The 15,000-nt window shown below is 53.4% G+C and overlaps 3 protein-coding genes across 3 annotated transcripts in view; 2 read left to right on the forward strand and 1 right to left on the reverse strand.

Moving 5' to 3' along the window:
- Positions 1–1,470, reverse strand: part of LOC130194899 (nascent polypeptide-associated complex subunit alpha, muscle-specific form-like) — a 4,255-nt gene extending 2,785 nt beyond the window's left edge. The window contains exon 1 of the mRNA XM_056416108.1: positions 395–1,470. Coding sequence (XP_056272083.1) covers positions 395–1,352 — 958 coding nt within the window. The 5' untranslated portion in view covers positions 1,353–1,470. The remainder of the gene's footprint in view (positions 1–394) is intronic.
- Positions 1,471–2,167: 697 nt separating this feature from the next.
- Positions 2,168–9,733, forward strand: lsm14aa (LSM14A mRNA processing body assembly factor a). The gene is made up of 9 exons (XM_056417457.1): positions 2,168–2,443; positions 4,687–4,850; positions 4,935–5,091; positions 5,198–5,512; positions 7,379–7,561; positions 7,688–7,844; positions 8,563–8,601; positions 8,684–8,912; positions 9,078–9,733. The coding sequence occupies exons 1-9, from the start codon at positions 2,323–2,325 to the stop codon at positions 9,099–9,101; spliced, it is 1,389 nt and encodes a 462-aa protein (XP_056273432.1). The 5' UTR covers positions 2,168–2,322; the 3' UTR covers positions 9,102–9,733.
- A 2,258-nt stretch (positions 9,734–11,991) lies between these two features.
- Positions 11,992–15,000, forward strand: part of LOC130195443 (glucose-6-phosphate isomerase-like) — a 29,331-nt gene continuing 26,322 nt past the window's right edge. The window contains exons 1-3 of the mRNA XM_056416971.1: positions 11,992–12,166; positions 12,748–12,838; positions 14,397–14,465. Coding sequence (XP_056272946.1) covers positions 12,048–12,166; positions 12,748–12,838; positions 14,397–14,465 — 279 coding nt within the window. The 5' untranslated portion in view covers positions 11,992–12,047. The remainder of the gene's footprint in view (positions 12,167–12,747; positions 12,839–14,396; positions 14,466–15,000) is intronic.

Raw genomic sequence — 15,000 nt, forward strand, 5'->3', positions numbered from 1 at the left:
TCTCTCTCTCTCTCTCTCTGTGTGTGTGGGTGAGTGTGTGTGTGTGTGTGTGTGTGTGTGTAAACCAGGTGTCTCTCTCTCCCTCTGTAAACCAGGTCTCTCTCTCTCTCTCTCTCTGTGTGTGTGTGTAAACCAGGTCTCTCTCTCTCTCTCTCTCTCTCTCTCTCTGTGTGTGTGTGTGTAAACCAGGTCTCTCTCTCTCTCTCTCTCTCTCTGTGTGTGTGTAAACCAGGTGTCTCTCTCTCTCTCTCTCTCTCTGTGTGTGTGTAAACCAGGTCTCTCTCTCTCTCTCTCTCTGTGTGTCTCTGTGTGTGTGTAAACCAGGTGTCTCTCTCTCTCTCTCTCTCTGTGTGTGTGTAAACCAGGTGTCTCTCTCTCTCCACCAGGTGCTCACCTGGCGGCATGGAGAACCCGGGGGGCAGCTGGATGGTGGTCTGCTGCTGGGGCCGGGCGGCCAGTGCCGGCTGAGGAGCCGCCGCTCTGGGTAGGCTGGCCACGAGTCCGGCTCTCTGCTGCTGGAGGGCCGCAGCCACCAGGGGGGCCCCCGGGGGCCTCATCACGGCCCCCTGACCCACTCCGTTCACCGCCGGCTTCAGGGTCACAGCAGCCGTACCGGTCCCGGTGTGGGCCGCCGCGGGCCCCGGGGGGTTCGGGGTGCCTTGGGGCTGGCTCGGCACCAGCACCTTGGTGCTGTGGTTCCCCAGCTGGGGGGTGGAGGGGCCCCCCTTGGGGTCAAGTCCGTTCTGGGCCACCGTACCGGGGTGTCTCTGCAGGTGGACGGCGGGAGGCGCCGCCGCGGAGCCCCCGGTGCTGATCACCGTGCCGGTCCCCGGTGCAGGTACAGAGTTCACCAACTTTACGGCTCCGGCGCCGCCGTTCAAGCTTTGTAGTCCGGGAGAACCGGTCCGGACCGCCTCGGTGCCGGGACTCGGACCCGGAGCCCGGTGGAAGCTGGCTGCAGAGGACCGGGTGGGCAAAGTTACGGGTCCCGGTACCGGGGAGTTAGTGGCGGGGGGGGCTCCGGCTGTCGGGGGAACGGCTCCGGCGGGGACCGCGGACCCGGAGGACGGGAAGACTCTTCCAGAGAGCGGCTCGCCCGCTCTGGGTTCCGGGTGTAAACCCGCTCCGGGGTGCCCTTGTTGCGGCTCCGGAGACCCCGCTCGGTCGCGCGCTTTCCCGGAGAGCTGCCCGGCGGCCGACGGCGTTCCGTCCCGGTTACCGGCGGGAAACGGAGCGGCGGAAGCTTTCCGGTCTCCGAGCTGCGACTCCAGGGAACCCACCAGGTCGCTGACCGCCTTCTCGTCCACCTCGGTGAAGAGCATGTCCTCCAGCGGGTCGGAGGCTCCCGCCATCTTTGATGCTGGACCGTTGTGCAAATCGGGTTTTAGGATGTGCGCATGCGCGGAGGAGCCGAGCTGTTTCCGAGCAGAGAAATAGGACAGATAGACTTTCGCTGTGCGCACGCGCGTCCCTCAGGTAAACCGATCACCGATCGACAGCTTTGACACACTAATCGTCCCCTTGCTGAGTTGGAATGAACAGAATCATCGAAACATTGCCTAAAAGAAGGATTTTTTCATAAAATATATGTATATTCCCAGTGAGTTTATTTAAATAAAATCAATACCTGCCATCTGTTAAAACACGTGACCGAGACATGTTGTTATTATATGTTGTTATTTACTGAAGTGTTGGGAGTTTTTTATTAGAAAATACACATTTAAACTTTCACTGACTTCATTAGCACACTAATGTACTAATTAATATACTTATATACTAAGTACTTCATAATGTACATAATGTACTAATCCACGTCTATATACCTCATGTACTTAGTTAATGTACTAATGCACGTCTATATACCTCATGATGTTCTAATGCACGTCTATATACCTCATGATGTTCTAATCCACGTCTATATACCTCATGTACTTAGTTAATGTACTAATGCACGTCTATATACCTCATGATGTTCTAATGCACGTCTATATACCTCATGATGTTCTAATACACGTCTATATACCTCATGTACTGAGTTAATGTACATAATGTACTACTAATACACGTCTATTTAAGACTCGCCGTTGCCTCTTCTATGCCGCACATATCTACATCTCCAGATCTCGCGATATAACGGAGTTCCCGTTAGCCCCCGCGCACAGCCACCCGATGGAGGATGAGGAAGCCATGTTGTTGTCGCGTTGACGGTGAAAAGAAAAGCTCAACCCGGAAAAACTGCTCGTAGAACCCGCTGTAGCCGACATCCCGGACTGGAGGTCCACCCTGCGCCCCGTACGGACCCCCGACCCCGCAGCGGACACCATGAGTGGCGGGACCCCGTACCTGGGCAGCAAGATCAGCCTGATCTCCAAAGCCGAGATCCGCTATGAAGGAATCCTGTACACCATCGACACGGAGAACTCCACCGTGGCGCTGGCGAAAGGTGGAGTACCTGGGTGGGGGGACATGGGGACACTAGTACTCATGGGGACACTAGTACTCATGGAGGGACACTATAGTACTCATGGGGACTATAGTACTCATGGGGGGACACTAGTACTCATGGAGGGACACTAGTACTCATGGGGACACTAGTACTCATGGGGACACTATAGTACTCATGGGGACACTATAGTACTCATGGGGACACTATAGTACTCATGGGGACACTATAGTACTCATGGGGACACTATAGTACTCATGGGGACACTATAGTACTCATGGAGGTCACTAGTACTCATGGAGGGACACTATAGTACTCATGGGGACACTAGTACTCATGGAGGGACACTAGTACTCATGGAGGGACACTAGTACTCATGGGGACACTATAGTACTCATGGAGGGACACTAGTACTCATGGGGACACTATAGTACTCATGGAGGGACACTAGTACTCATGGAGGACACTAGTACTCATGGGGACACTAGTACTCATGGAGGGACACTATAGTACTCATGGGGACACTAGTACTCATGGGGACACTAGTACTCATGGGGACACTAGTACTCATGGAGGGACACTATAGTACTCATGGGGACACTAGTACTCATGGGGACACTAGTACTCATGGAGGGACACTATAGTACTCATGGGGACACTAGTACTCATGGGGACACTAGTACTCATGGGGACACTAGTACTCATGTGGACACTATAGTACTCATGGAGGGACACTATAGTACTCATGGGGACACTATAGTACTCATGGGGACACTAGTACTCATGGAGGGACACTATAGTACTCATGGGGACACTATAGTACTCATGGAGGGACACTATAGTACTCATGGGGACACTATAGTACTCATGGGGACACTAGTACTCATGGGGACACTAGTACTCATGGGGACACTAGTACTCATGGAGGGACACTATAGTACTCATGGGGACACTATAGTACTCATGGAGGGACACTATAGTACTCATGGGGACACTAGTACTCATGGGGACACTAGTACTCATGGGGACACTATAGTACTCATGGGGACACTATAGTACTCATGGGGACACTATAGTACTCATGGGGACACTAGTACTCATGGGGACACTAGTACTCATGGGGACACTAGTACTCATGTGGACACTAGTACTCATGGGGACACTATAGTACTCATGGGGACACTAGTACTCATGGGGACACTATAGTACTCATGGGGACACTAGTACTCATGGGGACACTAGTACTCATGGGGACACTAGTACTCATGGGGACACTATAGTACTCATGGGGACACTAGTACTCATGGGGACACTATAGTACTCATGGGGACACTAGTACTCATGGGGACACTAGTACTCATGGGGGACACTAGTACTCATGGGGACACTATAGTACTCATGGGGACACTATAGTACTCATGGGGGGACACTAGTACTCATGAGGACACTAGTACTCATGGGGACACTAGTACTCATGGGGACACTATAGTACTCATGGGGACACTATAGTACTCATGAGGACACTAGTACTCATGGGGACACTAGTACTCATGGGGACACTAGTACTCATGGGGACACTATAGTACTCATGGGGACACTAGTACTCATGGGGACACTATAGTACTCATGGGGACACTATAGTACTCATGGGGACACTAGTACTCATGGGGACACTATAGTACTCATGGGGACAGTAGTACTCATGGAGGGACACTAGTACTCATGAGGACACTAGTACTCATGGGGACACTAGTACTCATGAGGACACTAGTACTCATGGGGACACTATAGTACTCATGGGGACACTATAGTACTCATCGAGGACACTAGTACTCATGGGACACTAGCACCATGGGGACACTAGGCACTCATGGGGACACTAGTACTCATGGGGACACTAGTACTCATGGGGACACTATAGTACTCATGGGGACACTATAGTACTCATGGGGACACTAGTACTCATGGGGACACTATAGTACTCATGGGGACACTAGTACTCATGGAGGGACACTAGTACTCATGGGGACACTAGTACTCATGGAGGGACACTAGTACTCATGGGGACACTAGTACTCATGGGGACACTATAGTACTCATGGAGGGACACTAGTACTCATGGAGGGACACTAGTACTCATGGGGACACTAGTACTCATGGAGGGACACTAGTACTCATGGGGACACTAGTACTCATGGGGGAGAGCGTATCAGTTTAATAATGGCGTGCGTTCCGGCCCGCAGTGCGCTCCTTCGGCACCGAGGACCGGCCCACCGACCGGCCCATTCCCCCCCGAGACGACACCTTCGAGTACATCATCTTCAGAGGCAGCGACATCAAGGACCTGACGGTGTGCGAGCCCCCCAAGCCGCCCTGCTCGCACCCCCAGGACCCGGCCATCGTGCAGGTAGGCTCCGCCCACAAAGGCTCCGCCCCCAACGGAGCAGAGTCTGGTGTCTTCACGGTGTGACGCTGACCTTTGCCCCCTCAGTCCTCCATGAGCTCCAGCTCCTCGTCCTCAGCCGCCCCCCCCACACCCTTCCAGTCCGCCGGCTCCTACGGACTCTTCAACCGGGCTCCGGTTCCGGCCTACAACCAGTTCAGCACCAGCCCCCTGGTGTCGCCTCAGTTTGGACCCGTTGGTGTTGGTGAGTTCTGCGCAGGGTTCAGGGTCTGGTCTGCATGAGGGGCGGAGTCAAAGCGCTGTGTGTGTGAACAATGAGACCACTAGCAAGGCTCTGGTTCCCCATCCAGGACGCAGCAGCCCCAGCCTGGACCCTCTAAGGAAGAGCCCCGCCCTGGAGCAGGTGGTCCAGACTGCCCCGAGCACCGCCCCCACTGCCCCGGCCCCCGGCCTGGGGCGCAGGAGCCCCGCCCACGGCCGCACGGCGCCCATTGCCGGCGGTCAGAAGGTCCAGCACCAGGACGGCGTTGACACGAGGGGGGAGCCGGTCAGGGCGGGGCGCAGCAGCCACGCCTGGTCCGCCCCCCGGACCATCTCGTCCTCGCACATCACCGCAGACAGGACTCCCTCTGCAGGACTCGCCCACCCGGTCTTCAGCCACCCAGGTGACCTAGTGGTTCCTCCTGGTGACCTAGTGGTTCCTCGTGGTGACCTAGTGGTTCCTCCTGGTGACCTAGTGGTTCCTCCTGGTGACCTAGTGGTTCCTCCTGGTGACCTAGTGGTTCCTCTTGGTGACCTAGTGGTTCCTCTTGGTGACCTAGTGGTTCCTCCTGGTGACCTAGTGGTTCCTCCTGGTGACCTAGTGGTTCCTCCTGGTGACCTAGTGGTTCCTCCTGGTGACCTAGTGGTTCCTCTTGGTGACCTAGTGGTTCCTCCTGGTGACCTAGTGGTTCCTCCTGGTGACCTAGTGGTTCCTCTTGGTGACCTAGTGGTTCCTCCTGGTGACCTAGTGGTTCCTCTTGGTGACCTAGTGGTTCCTCTTGGTGACCTAGTGGTTCCTCCTGGTGACCTAGTGGTTCCTCGTGGTGACCTAGTGGTTCCTCTTGGTGACCTAGTGGTTCCTCTTGGTGACCTAGTGGTTCCTCCTGGTGACCTAGTGGTTCCTCTTGGTGACCTAGTGGTTCCTCCTGGTGACCTAGTGGTTCCTCCTGGTGACCTAGTGGTTCCTCCTGGTGACCTAGTGGTTCCTCTTGGTGACCTAGTGGTTCCTCTTGGTGACCTAGTGGTTCCTCTTGGTGACCTAGTGGTTCCTCTTGGTGACCTAGTGGTTCCTCTTGGTGACCTAGTGGTTCCTCGTGGTGACCTAGTGGTTCCTCGTGGTGACCTAGTGGTTCCTCGTGGTGACCTAGTGGTTCCTCCTGGTGACCTAGTGGTTCCTCTTGGTGACCTAGTGGTTCCTCTTGGTGACCTAGTGGTTCCTCCTGGTGACCTAGTGGTTCCTCCTGGTGACCTAGTGGTTCCTCGTGGTGACCTAGTGGTTCCTCGTGGTGACCTAGTGGTTCCTCGTGGTGACCTAGTGGTTCCTCCTGGTGACCTAGTGGTTCCTCGTGGTGACCTAGTGGTTCCTCTTGGTGACCTAGTGGTTCCTCTTGGTGACCTAGTGGTTCCTCGTGGTGACCTAGTGGTTCCTCGTGGTGACCTAGTGGTTCCTCTTGGTGACCTAGTGGTTCCTCGTGGTGACCTAGTGGTTCCTCTTGGTGACCTAGTGGTTCCTCGTGGTGACCTAGTGGTTCCTCCTGGTGACCTAGTGGTTCCTCTTGGTGACCTAGTGGTTCCTCCTGGTGACCTAGTGGTTCCTCCTGGTGACCTAGTGGTTCCTCCTGGTGACCTAGTGGTTCCTCTTGGTGACCTAGTGGTTCCTCCTGGTGACCTAGTGGTTCCTCTTGGTGACCTAGTGGTTCCTCCTGGTGACCTAGTGGTTCCTCTTGGTGACCTAGTGGTTCCTCTTGGTGACCTAGTGGTTCCTTTTGGTGACCTAGTGGTTCCTTTTGGTGACCTAGTGGTTCCTCCTGGTGACCTAGTGGTTCCTCCTGGTGACCTAGTGGTTCCTCGTGGTGACCTAGTGGTTCGTCTTGGTGACCTAGTGGTTCCTCTTGGTGACCTAGTGGTTCCTCTTGGTGACCTAGTGGTTCCTCGTGGTGACCTAGTGGTTCCTCGTGGTGACCTAGTGGTTCCTCTTGGTGACCTAGTGGTTCCTCTTGGTGACCTAGTGGTTCCTCCTGGTGACCTAGTGGTTCCTCTTGGTGACCTAGTGGTTCCTCTTGGTGACCTAGTGGTTCCTCCTGGTGACCTAGTGGTTCCTCCTGGTGACCTAGTGGTTCCTCTTGGTGACCTAGTGGTTCCTCCTGGTGACCTAGTGGTTCCTCCTGGTGACCTAGTGGTTACTCGTGGTTGTTTCAGGGAGCAGGGACCTCATGGTGGACTAGACGTGAGCTTTGGTTCTGCCCTTTAATGTTTCCTCTGCTCTGTAGTGTCTGCCGGAGCTCCGGCTAACCGGCGCGGTCGGGGGGGCGGTCACCGCGGCCGAGGACGCTTCAACGTCCGCCGAGACGGACCCATGAAGTTTGAGAAGGACTTTGACTTTGAGAGCGCCAATGCCCAGTTCAACAAGGAGGACATCGACCGGGAGTTCCAGAGCAAGCTGAAGCTGAAAGGTACCGGAATGAAGGGGCGGGGCATCGAACCCACGGCTCGGTCCCTGATGCACATTATTGATCATTGTCCTGGACCTTCATTTGTCGGCGAGTCCCCGTGTGATCCTGCGTGTCCTCTGGTCTCAGATGAGAAGACGCTGAACGGAGAGGAGCCGGCCGAGTCCGGACCGGACCCCCCGGCCAGCGAGGGCCCGGCACCGGAGGAGGCCGACGGGCCGAGCCCCACGGTGTACTACGACAAGTCCAAGTCCTTCTTCGACAACATCTCCTGTGACGACACAAGGTACCCGTCTGTCTGTCCGTCTGTCTGCATACCCGTCTGTCTGCATGCCCGTCTGTCTGCATGCCCGTCTGTCTGCATGCCCGTCTGTCTGTCTGCCCGTCTGTCTGCATACCCGTCTGTCTGTCTGCCTGTCTGTCTGCATGCCCGTCTGTCTGTCTGCCTGCATACCCGTCTGTCTGTCTGCCTGTCTGTCTGCATGCCCGTCTGTCTGTCTGCCTGTCTGTCTGCATACCCGTCTGTCTGTCTGCCTGTCTGTCTGCATGCCCGTCTGTCTGCATGCCCGTCTGTCTGTCTGTCTGCATACCCGTCTGTCTGCCTGTCTGTCTGCATGCCCGTCTGCCTGTCTGCATGCCCGTCTGTCTGCATGCCCGTCTGCCTGTCTGCATGCCCGTCTGCCTGTGTGCATGCCCGTCTGTCTGCATGCCCGTCTGTCTGCATGCCCGTCTGCCTGTCTGCATGCCCGTCTGCCTGTCTGCATGCCCGTCTGTCTGCATGCCCGTCTGCCTGTCTGCATGCCCGTCTGTCTGCATGCCCGTCTGCCTGTGTGCATGCCCGTCTGTCTGCATGCCCGTCTGCCTGTGTGCATGCCCGTCTGTCTGCATGCCTGTCTGCCTGTCTGCATGCCCGTCTGTCTGCATGCCCGTCTGCCTGTGTGCATGCCCGTCTGTCTGCATACCCGTCTGTGTGTCTTACTTCTTTGTTGTCTTCTGTCGCTCAGGAAAGCTAATGAGAAGTCTGGAGTCTCCGGGTTCCCCAGGTGAGTGGTCCTGGTGGTCTTCATGTCCTCTTCACCTCCTCACGTCCTCTTCACCCCTTCACCTCCTCTTCACCTCCTGCAGGGAGCGGAGGCAGACCTGGGCGGAGGAGAGGAGGATGAACGCCGAGACGTTCGGCCTCCCTCTCCGGCGAGGTCGAGGAGGTTACCGCGGGCGAGGAGGCGCGGGCTTCAGAGGTCGCGGCCGCTCGGCGAGCCGAGGCTCCTTCGGGCCGCCGCAGGGAGGCGGCTTCAGAGGAGGTTACCGGGGCAACCAGGCCGGCCGCGAGTTCGCTGACCTATCGGCATACAGGGTGAGCACCGGTCACATGGCTGGGGGTCTTGTGGGCAGGCACCCCCGGGGAGGTCCGGGGGTCCGTCTCCGTCTCGGGGGTCTGTCTCGTGGTCTCCGTCTCGGGGGTCTGTCTCGGGGTCTCCGGTGGTCTCGCTGACCTCAGCGTGTGTGTCTCTCGTTGCAGAAGGACAACAAGGTGTCGGCGTAGTCTGGACCAGAGGACGCGGTCCAGAGGGTCTTCTGGACCCGGTCTCCTTGTATATTCGTCACCAGCACTGAGGCGACGCCCCCTGGTGGAAGGAAACCACGGCGCAGTTCTAAAGTCCACTTGTCTCAATAATGTATAAATGTCATATTCTTTATTTCTGACTCGTCTGCTGATCCTGGATCTGATTTACGTCCCTCTGCCGGCTCCAGTTGGCTCTGTTCACCTTCACCTCGCTGCTCCTCTTCATCAGCTTCCTCCTCATGTTTATTCACCAGGGCCTGCTTCTTAAAGGGCCAGTAGCGATGTTCTCGTCAGAATACATTTCCTCCTCTTCACCAAGCGGTAGTCTTCAACACACCAGACTCCACGAAGCAGCGCTACTGTCTCTTTAAGGCCTCCGGACTGCACACAGGTGGACTCTGGTCTTGTGGTGGTCTGACTCCCAGTCCAGCTCGAGGAGGGTCGGTAGCGGTCTGTAGTTTCCTCTCGTGGGTCCCAGGTGCTTCACGGTTCTCCAGTGACTGATCTGAAGTATGGCAGGTGAAACACGCCTCAAGTCAAACAGACCATTGTATTTCTTTCCTTGTTTGCATCAACTGTCAAAGGGCAATTATTAAACATGTTCTCTTTAAGCAGCGAGTCGTGTGTTTCCTGCTCGCCGTCAGCAACATGAAACTCTGTGATTAATGTCACTGCTGGTGGAACACAGACCTGGAAGGATGGACGAGCGGCTTATGAAGGGGGTTGTTTCTAGAATAACTGTTCCACATGTCCTTACACGTTAGTCCACATGTCCTTACACCTTAGTCCACATGTCCTTACACCTTAGTCCACATGTCCTTACAACTTAGTCCACATGTCCTTACACCTTAGTCCACATGTCCTTACACTTTTAGTCCACATGTTGTTACACCTTAGTCCACATGTCCTTACACCTTAGTCCACATGTCCTTACACGTTAGTTCACATGTCGTTACACCTTAGTCCACATGTCCTTACACCTTAGTCCACATGTCCTTACACCTTAGTCCACATGTCCTTACACCTTAGTCCACATGTCCTTACACGTTAGTCCACATGTCCTTACACATTAGTCCACATGTCGTTACACTTTAGTCCACATGTCGTTACATCGTAGTCCACATGTCGTTACATCGTAGTCCACATGTCGTTACACCTTAGTCCACATGTCCTTACACGTTAGTCCACATGTTACACCTTAGTCCACATGTCCTTACACATTAGTCCACATGTCATTACACCTTAGTCCACATGTCCTTACACGTTAGTCCACATGTCGTTACACATTAGTCCACATGTTGTTACATCGTAGTCCACATGTCGTTACACCTTAGTCCACATGTCCTTACACGTTAGTCCACATGTTACACCTTAGTCCACATGTCCTTACACATTAGTCCACATGTCATTACACCTTAGTCCACATGTCCTTACACGTTAGTCCACATGTTACACCTTAGTCCACATGTCCTTACACGTTAGTCCACATGTTACACCTTAGTCCACATGTTGTTACACGTTAGTCCACATGTTACACCTTAGTCCACATGTCGTTACACCTTAGTCCACATGTCCTTACACGTTAGTCCACATGTCGTTACACCTTAGTCCACATGTCCTTACACGTTAGTCCACATGTCGTTACACCTTAGTCCACATGTCCTTACACGTTAGTCCACATGTCGTTACACCATAGTCCACATGTCGTGACACCTTAGTCCACATGTTACACCTTAGTCCACATGTCCTTACACCTTAGTCCACATGTCCTTACACGTTAGTCCACATGTTACACCTTAGTCCACATGTCCTTACACGTTAGTCCACATGTCGTTACACCTTAGGCCACATGTCCTTACACGTTAGTCCACATGTCGTTACACCATAGTCCACATGTCGTGACACCTTAGTCCACATGTTATTACACCCTAGTCCACATGTCCTTACACCTTAGTCCACATGTCGTTACACCTTAGTCCACATGTCCTTACACGTTAGTCCACATGTCGTTACACCATAGTCCACATGTTGTGACACCTTAGTCCACATGTCGTTACACCTTAGTCCACATGTCGTTACACCTTAGTCCACATGTCGTTACACCTTAGTCCACATGTCCATACACCTTAGTCCACATATTGTTACACCTTAGTCCACATGTCGTTACACCGTAGTCCACATGTCGTTACACCTTAGTCCAGACGTTGTTGCACCCTAGTCCACATGTCCTTACACCTTAGTCCACATGTCGTTACACTTTAGTCCAGATGTCGTTACACCTTAGTCCAGATTATTATATTTTTTTGTGGTCCGAGAAGAGGGAAATTGCCTGTTTCCAGTCGTTATGCTAAGCTAGCTGCCCCCCCCCCCCCCTTCTAGAATAAATGTTGTGGCAGCTGTAGCTCAGGGGGTCGTCCTGCAACCCCAAGGTCGTGGGTTCGATCCCCGCTCTCCCCATTAGTTGCAAGTCGAAGTGTCCTTGAGCAAGGCACTGAACCCCCAGTTGCTTCCCGGGCGCATCACTGCAGCCCACTGCTCCTTCATGACAGAGGATGGGTTAAATGCAGAGAACTAATTTCCCCTTGGGGATTAATAAAGTATATATCTTATCTTAAATAAAATAATTGCACTAAAGTGTTTTCAAAAGTTGAGTGTTAGTGGCACTGATCTCCCTCCATACTCGTACCGCCTCATGGTGTATCTCCCATAACAGCCACAGGTCCGTATGAGTGGCACTGATCTCCCTCCATACCGGCGGAGATCAGCCCAGAGGGGCGGGGCCACGCCTCATTGGTGCAGGCGGGTCTAGCCCCGCCCTCCGTCCTGTCAGTGTGCAGCTGCACGTCTCCTCACCACACAGACCCAGTCCACCACCTCCGAGGGAGAACCACCAGCAGAACCAGCAGAACCAGCAGAACCAGCAGCATGGCGCTCACCAGCGACCCGAACTACAAGAAGCTGGATCAGTGGTTCAAAGCGAACCGGGGGAGCCTCAACATGAGGAACCTGTTCGAGTCCGACCCGGACCGCTTCAACACGTTCAGGTGGGACAGGAGGCTGGGGGGTGATGATGAAGGTGATGAAGGTCCTCTCAGTAAATCAGGGTTAGGGTTAGCCCACAACTTTACATCGAGTCTGGCTTGTTCCATATAAACGGCTCAGATTGAGTTACAAGGTCATCGTTTCATTCCGGAAGTCCTCCGCTGAAGCTTCCGGTCGTGTCCTGACGACCACACCAGCCTCGACAGGTCAGCTAGCGCGTATTAGCCGCCATGCTATCAGCCTGACGTCTCTCTGTCTGAACTTCCGGGTGGTTAATCAACTCGCGGTGACGTCATGTTGGTTTGTGTTTATGTGATAAACGATGATCCGGGTCACTGAGTCCGTCACGTGGCCACCGGACGTGAGAGGGGGCTGTGTCCGATGATTGACACAATCAGCCGTTCTGCAACAAACTCTGTGTGTGTGTGTGTGTGTGTGTGTGTGTGTGTGTGTGTGTGTGTGTGTGTGTGTGTGTGTGTGTGTGTGTGTGTGTGTGTGTGTGTGTGTGTGTGTGTGTGTGTGTGTGTGTGTGTGTGTGTGTGTGTGTGTGTGTGTGTGTGTGTGTGTGTGCGCGTGCGCGCAGCATCACTCTCCAGACAGATGATGGAGAGATCCTGCTCGACTACTCCAAGAATCTCATCAACCAGGAAGTGATGTCCATGCTGGTCGCCATGGTAACGTACCTTCATATTTGGTAGTAACTGGTTTCCAGCAGGAAGCTTTCACCACTGTGTGTGACGTTGTGTGTAACTGTGTGTGTGAGACATTGTGTAACTGTGTGTGTGTGTGTGACATTGTGTAACTGTGTGTGAGACATTGTGTAACTGTGTGACAGTGTGTAACTGTGTGTGTGTGTGAGAGACATTATGTGTAACTGTGTGTGTGACATTGTGTAACTGTGTGTGTGAGACAGTGTGTAACTGTGTGTGTGTGTGTGTGTGACATTGTGTGTGTGTGTGAGACATTGTGTAACTGTGTGTGACATTGTGTAACTGTGTGTGAGACATTGTGTAACTGTGTCTGTGACATTGTGTAACTGTGTGTGTGTGTGTGAGACAGTGTGTAACTGTGTGTGTGTGTGACAGTGTGTAACTGTGTGTGTGTGAGAGACATTGTGTGTGAGACAGTGTGTAACTGTGTGTGTGTAACTGTGTGTGAGAGACATTGTGTGTGAGACAGTGTGTAACTGTGTGTAACTGTGTGTGAGACAGTGTGTAACTGTGTGTGTGAGAGTCATTGTGTGTGAGACAGTGTGTAACTGTGTGTGAGAGACATTGTGTGTGTGACAGTGTGTAACTGTGTGTGTGAGACAGTGTGTAACTGTGTGTGTGTGTGTGACAGTGTGTAACTGTGTGTGTGTGTGACAGTGTGTAACTGTGTGTGTGAGACAGTGTGTAACTGTGTGTGAGACAGTGTGTAACTGTGTGTGTGAGACAGTGTGTAACTGTGTGTGAGACAGTGTGTAACTGTGTGTGTGTGTGTGTGACAGTGTGTAACTGTGTGTGTGTGAGAGACATTGTGTGTGAGACAGTGTGTAACTGTGTGTGTGAGACAGTGTGTAACTGTGTGTGTGAGACAGTGTGTAACTGTGTGTGTGAGACAGTGTGTAACTGTGTGTGTGTGAGAGACATTGTGTGTGTGACAGTGTGTAACTGTGTGTGTGAGACAGTGTGTAACTGTGTGTGTGAGACAGTGTGTAACTGTGTGTGTGTGAGAGACATTGTGTGTGAGACAGTGTGTAACTGTGTGTGTGAGACAGTGTGTAACTGTGTGTGTGAGACAGTGTGTGTGAGACAGTGTGTAACTGTGTGTGTGTGTGTGAGACATTGTGTAACTGTGTGTGTGAGACAGTGTGTAACTGTGTGTGTGTGACAGTGTGTAACTGTGTGTGTGTGAGAGACATTGTGTGTGTGACAGTGTGTAACTGTGTGTGTGACAGTGTGTAACTGTGTGTGTGTGTGAGAGACATTGTGTGTGAGACAGTGTGTAACTGTGTGTGTGTGAGAGACATTGTGTGTGTGACAGTGTGTAACTGTGTGTGTGTGACAGTGTGTAACTGTGTGTGTGTGAGAGACATTGTGTGTGTGACAGTGTGTAACTGTGTGTGTGACAGTGTGTAACTGTGTGTGTGTGTGAGAGACATTGTGTGTGAGACAGTGTGTAACTGTGTGTGTGTGAGAGACATTGTGTGTGTGACAGTGTGTAACTGTGTGTGTCTGTGTGTGTTCACAGGCCAAGTCGAGGGGCGTGGAGGAGGCCAGAGACCAGATGTTCTCCGGAGAGAAACTCAACTTCACAGAGGTCCTGAACGCATCACCAGCACTCGACACATGCAGTCTGTAAACGTTACAACACACGCGTGGAGAACACACACACACACACACACACACACACACACACACACAGGCCTTGATGCAGTGGTGTTGCGTCACAGTGAGAACCTGTTCATGAAGATCACGTTTCAGAGGATCTGCAGGTTCAGGGTCATCTTGAAGGCCCTGAGCCCCAACGGGTCCTGATGGGGGGTTCAGGGTCATCTTGAAGGCCCTGAGCCCCAACGGGTCCTGATGGGGGGTTCAGGGTCATCTTGAAGGCCCTGAGCCCCAACGGGTCCTGATGGGGGGTTCAGGGTCATCTTGAAGGCCCTGAGCCCCAACGGGTCCTGATGGGGGGTTCAGGGTCATCTTGAAGGCCCTGAGCCCCAACGGGTCCTGATGGGGGGTTCAGGGTCATCTTGAAGGCCCTGAGCTAGCGGGTCCTGATGGGGGTTCAGGGTCATCTTGAGGCCCTGAGCCCCAACGGGTCCTGATGGGGGTTCAGGGTCATCTTGAAGGCC

Source organism: Pseudoliparis swirei, chromosome 6 (assembly GCF_029220125.1).
Source record: "Pseudoliparis swirei isolate HS2019 ecotype Mariana Trench chromosome 6, NWPU_hadal_v1, whole genome shotgun sequence".
Taxonomy (NCBI): Eukaryota; Metazoa; Chordata; class Actinopteri; order Perciformes; family Liparidae; genus Pseudoliparis; species Pseudoliparis swirei.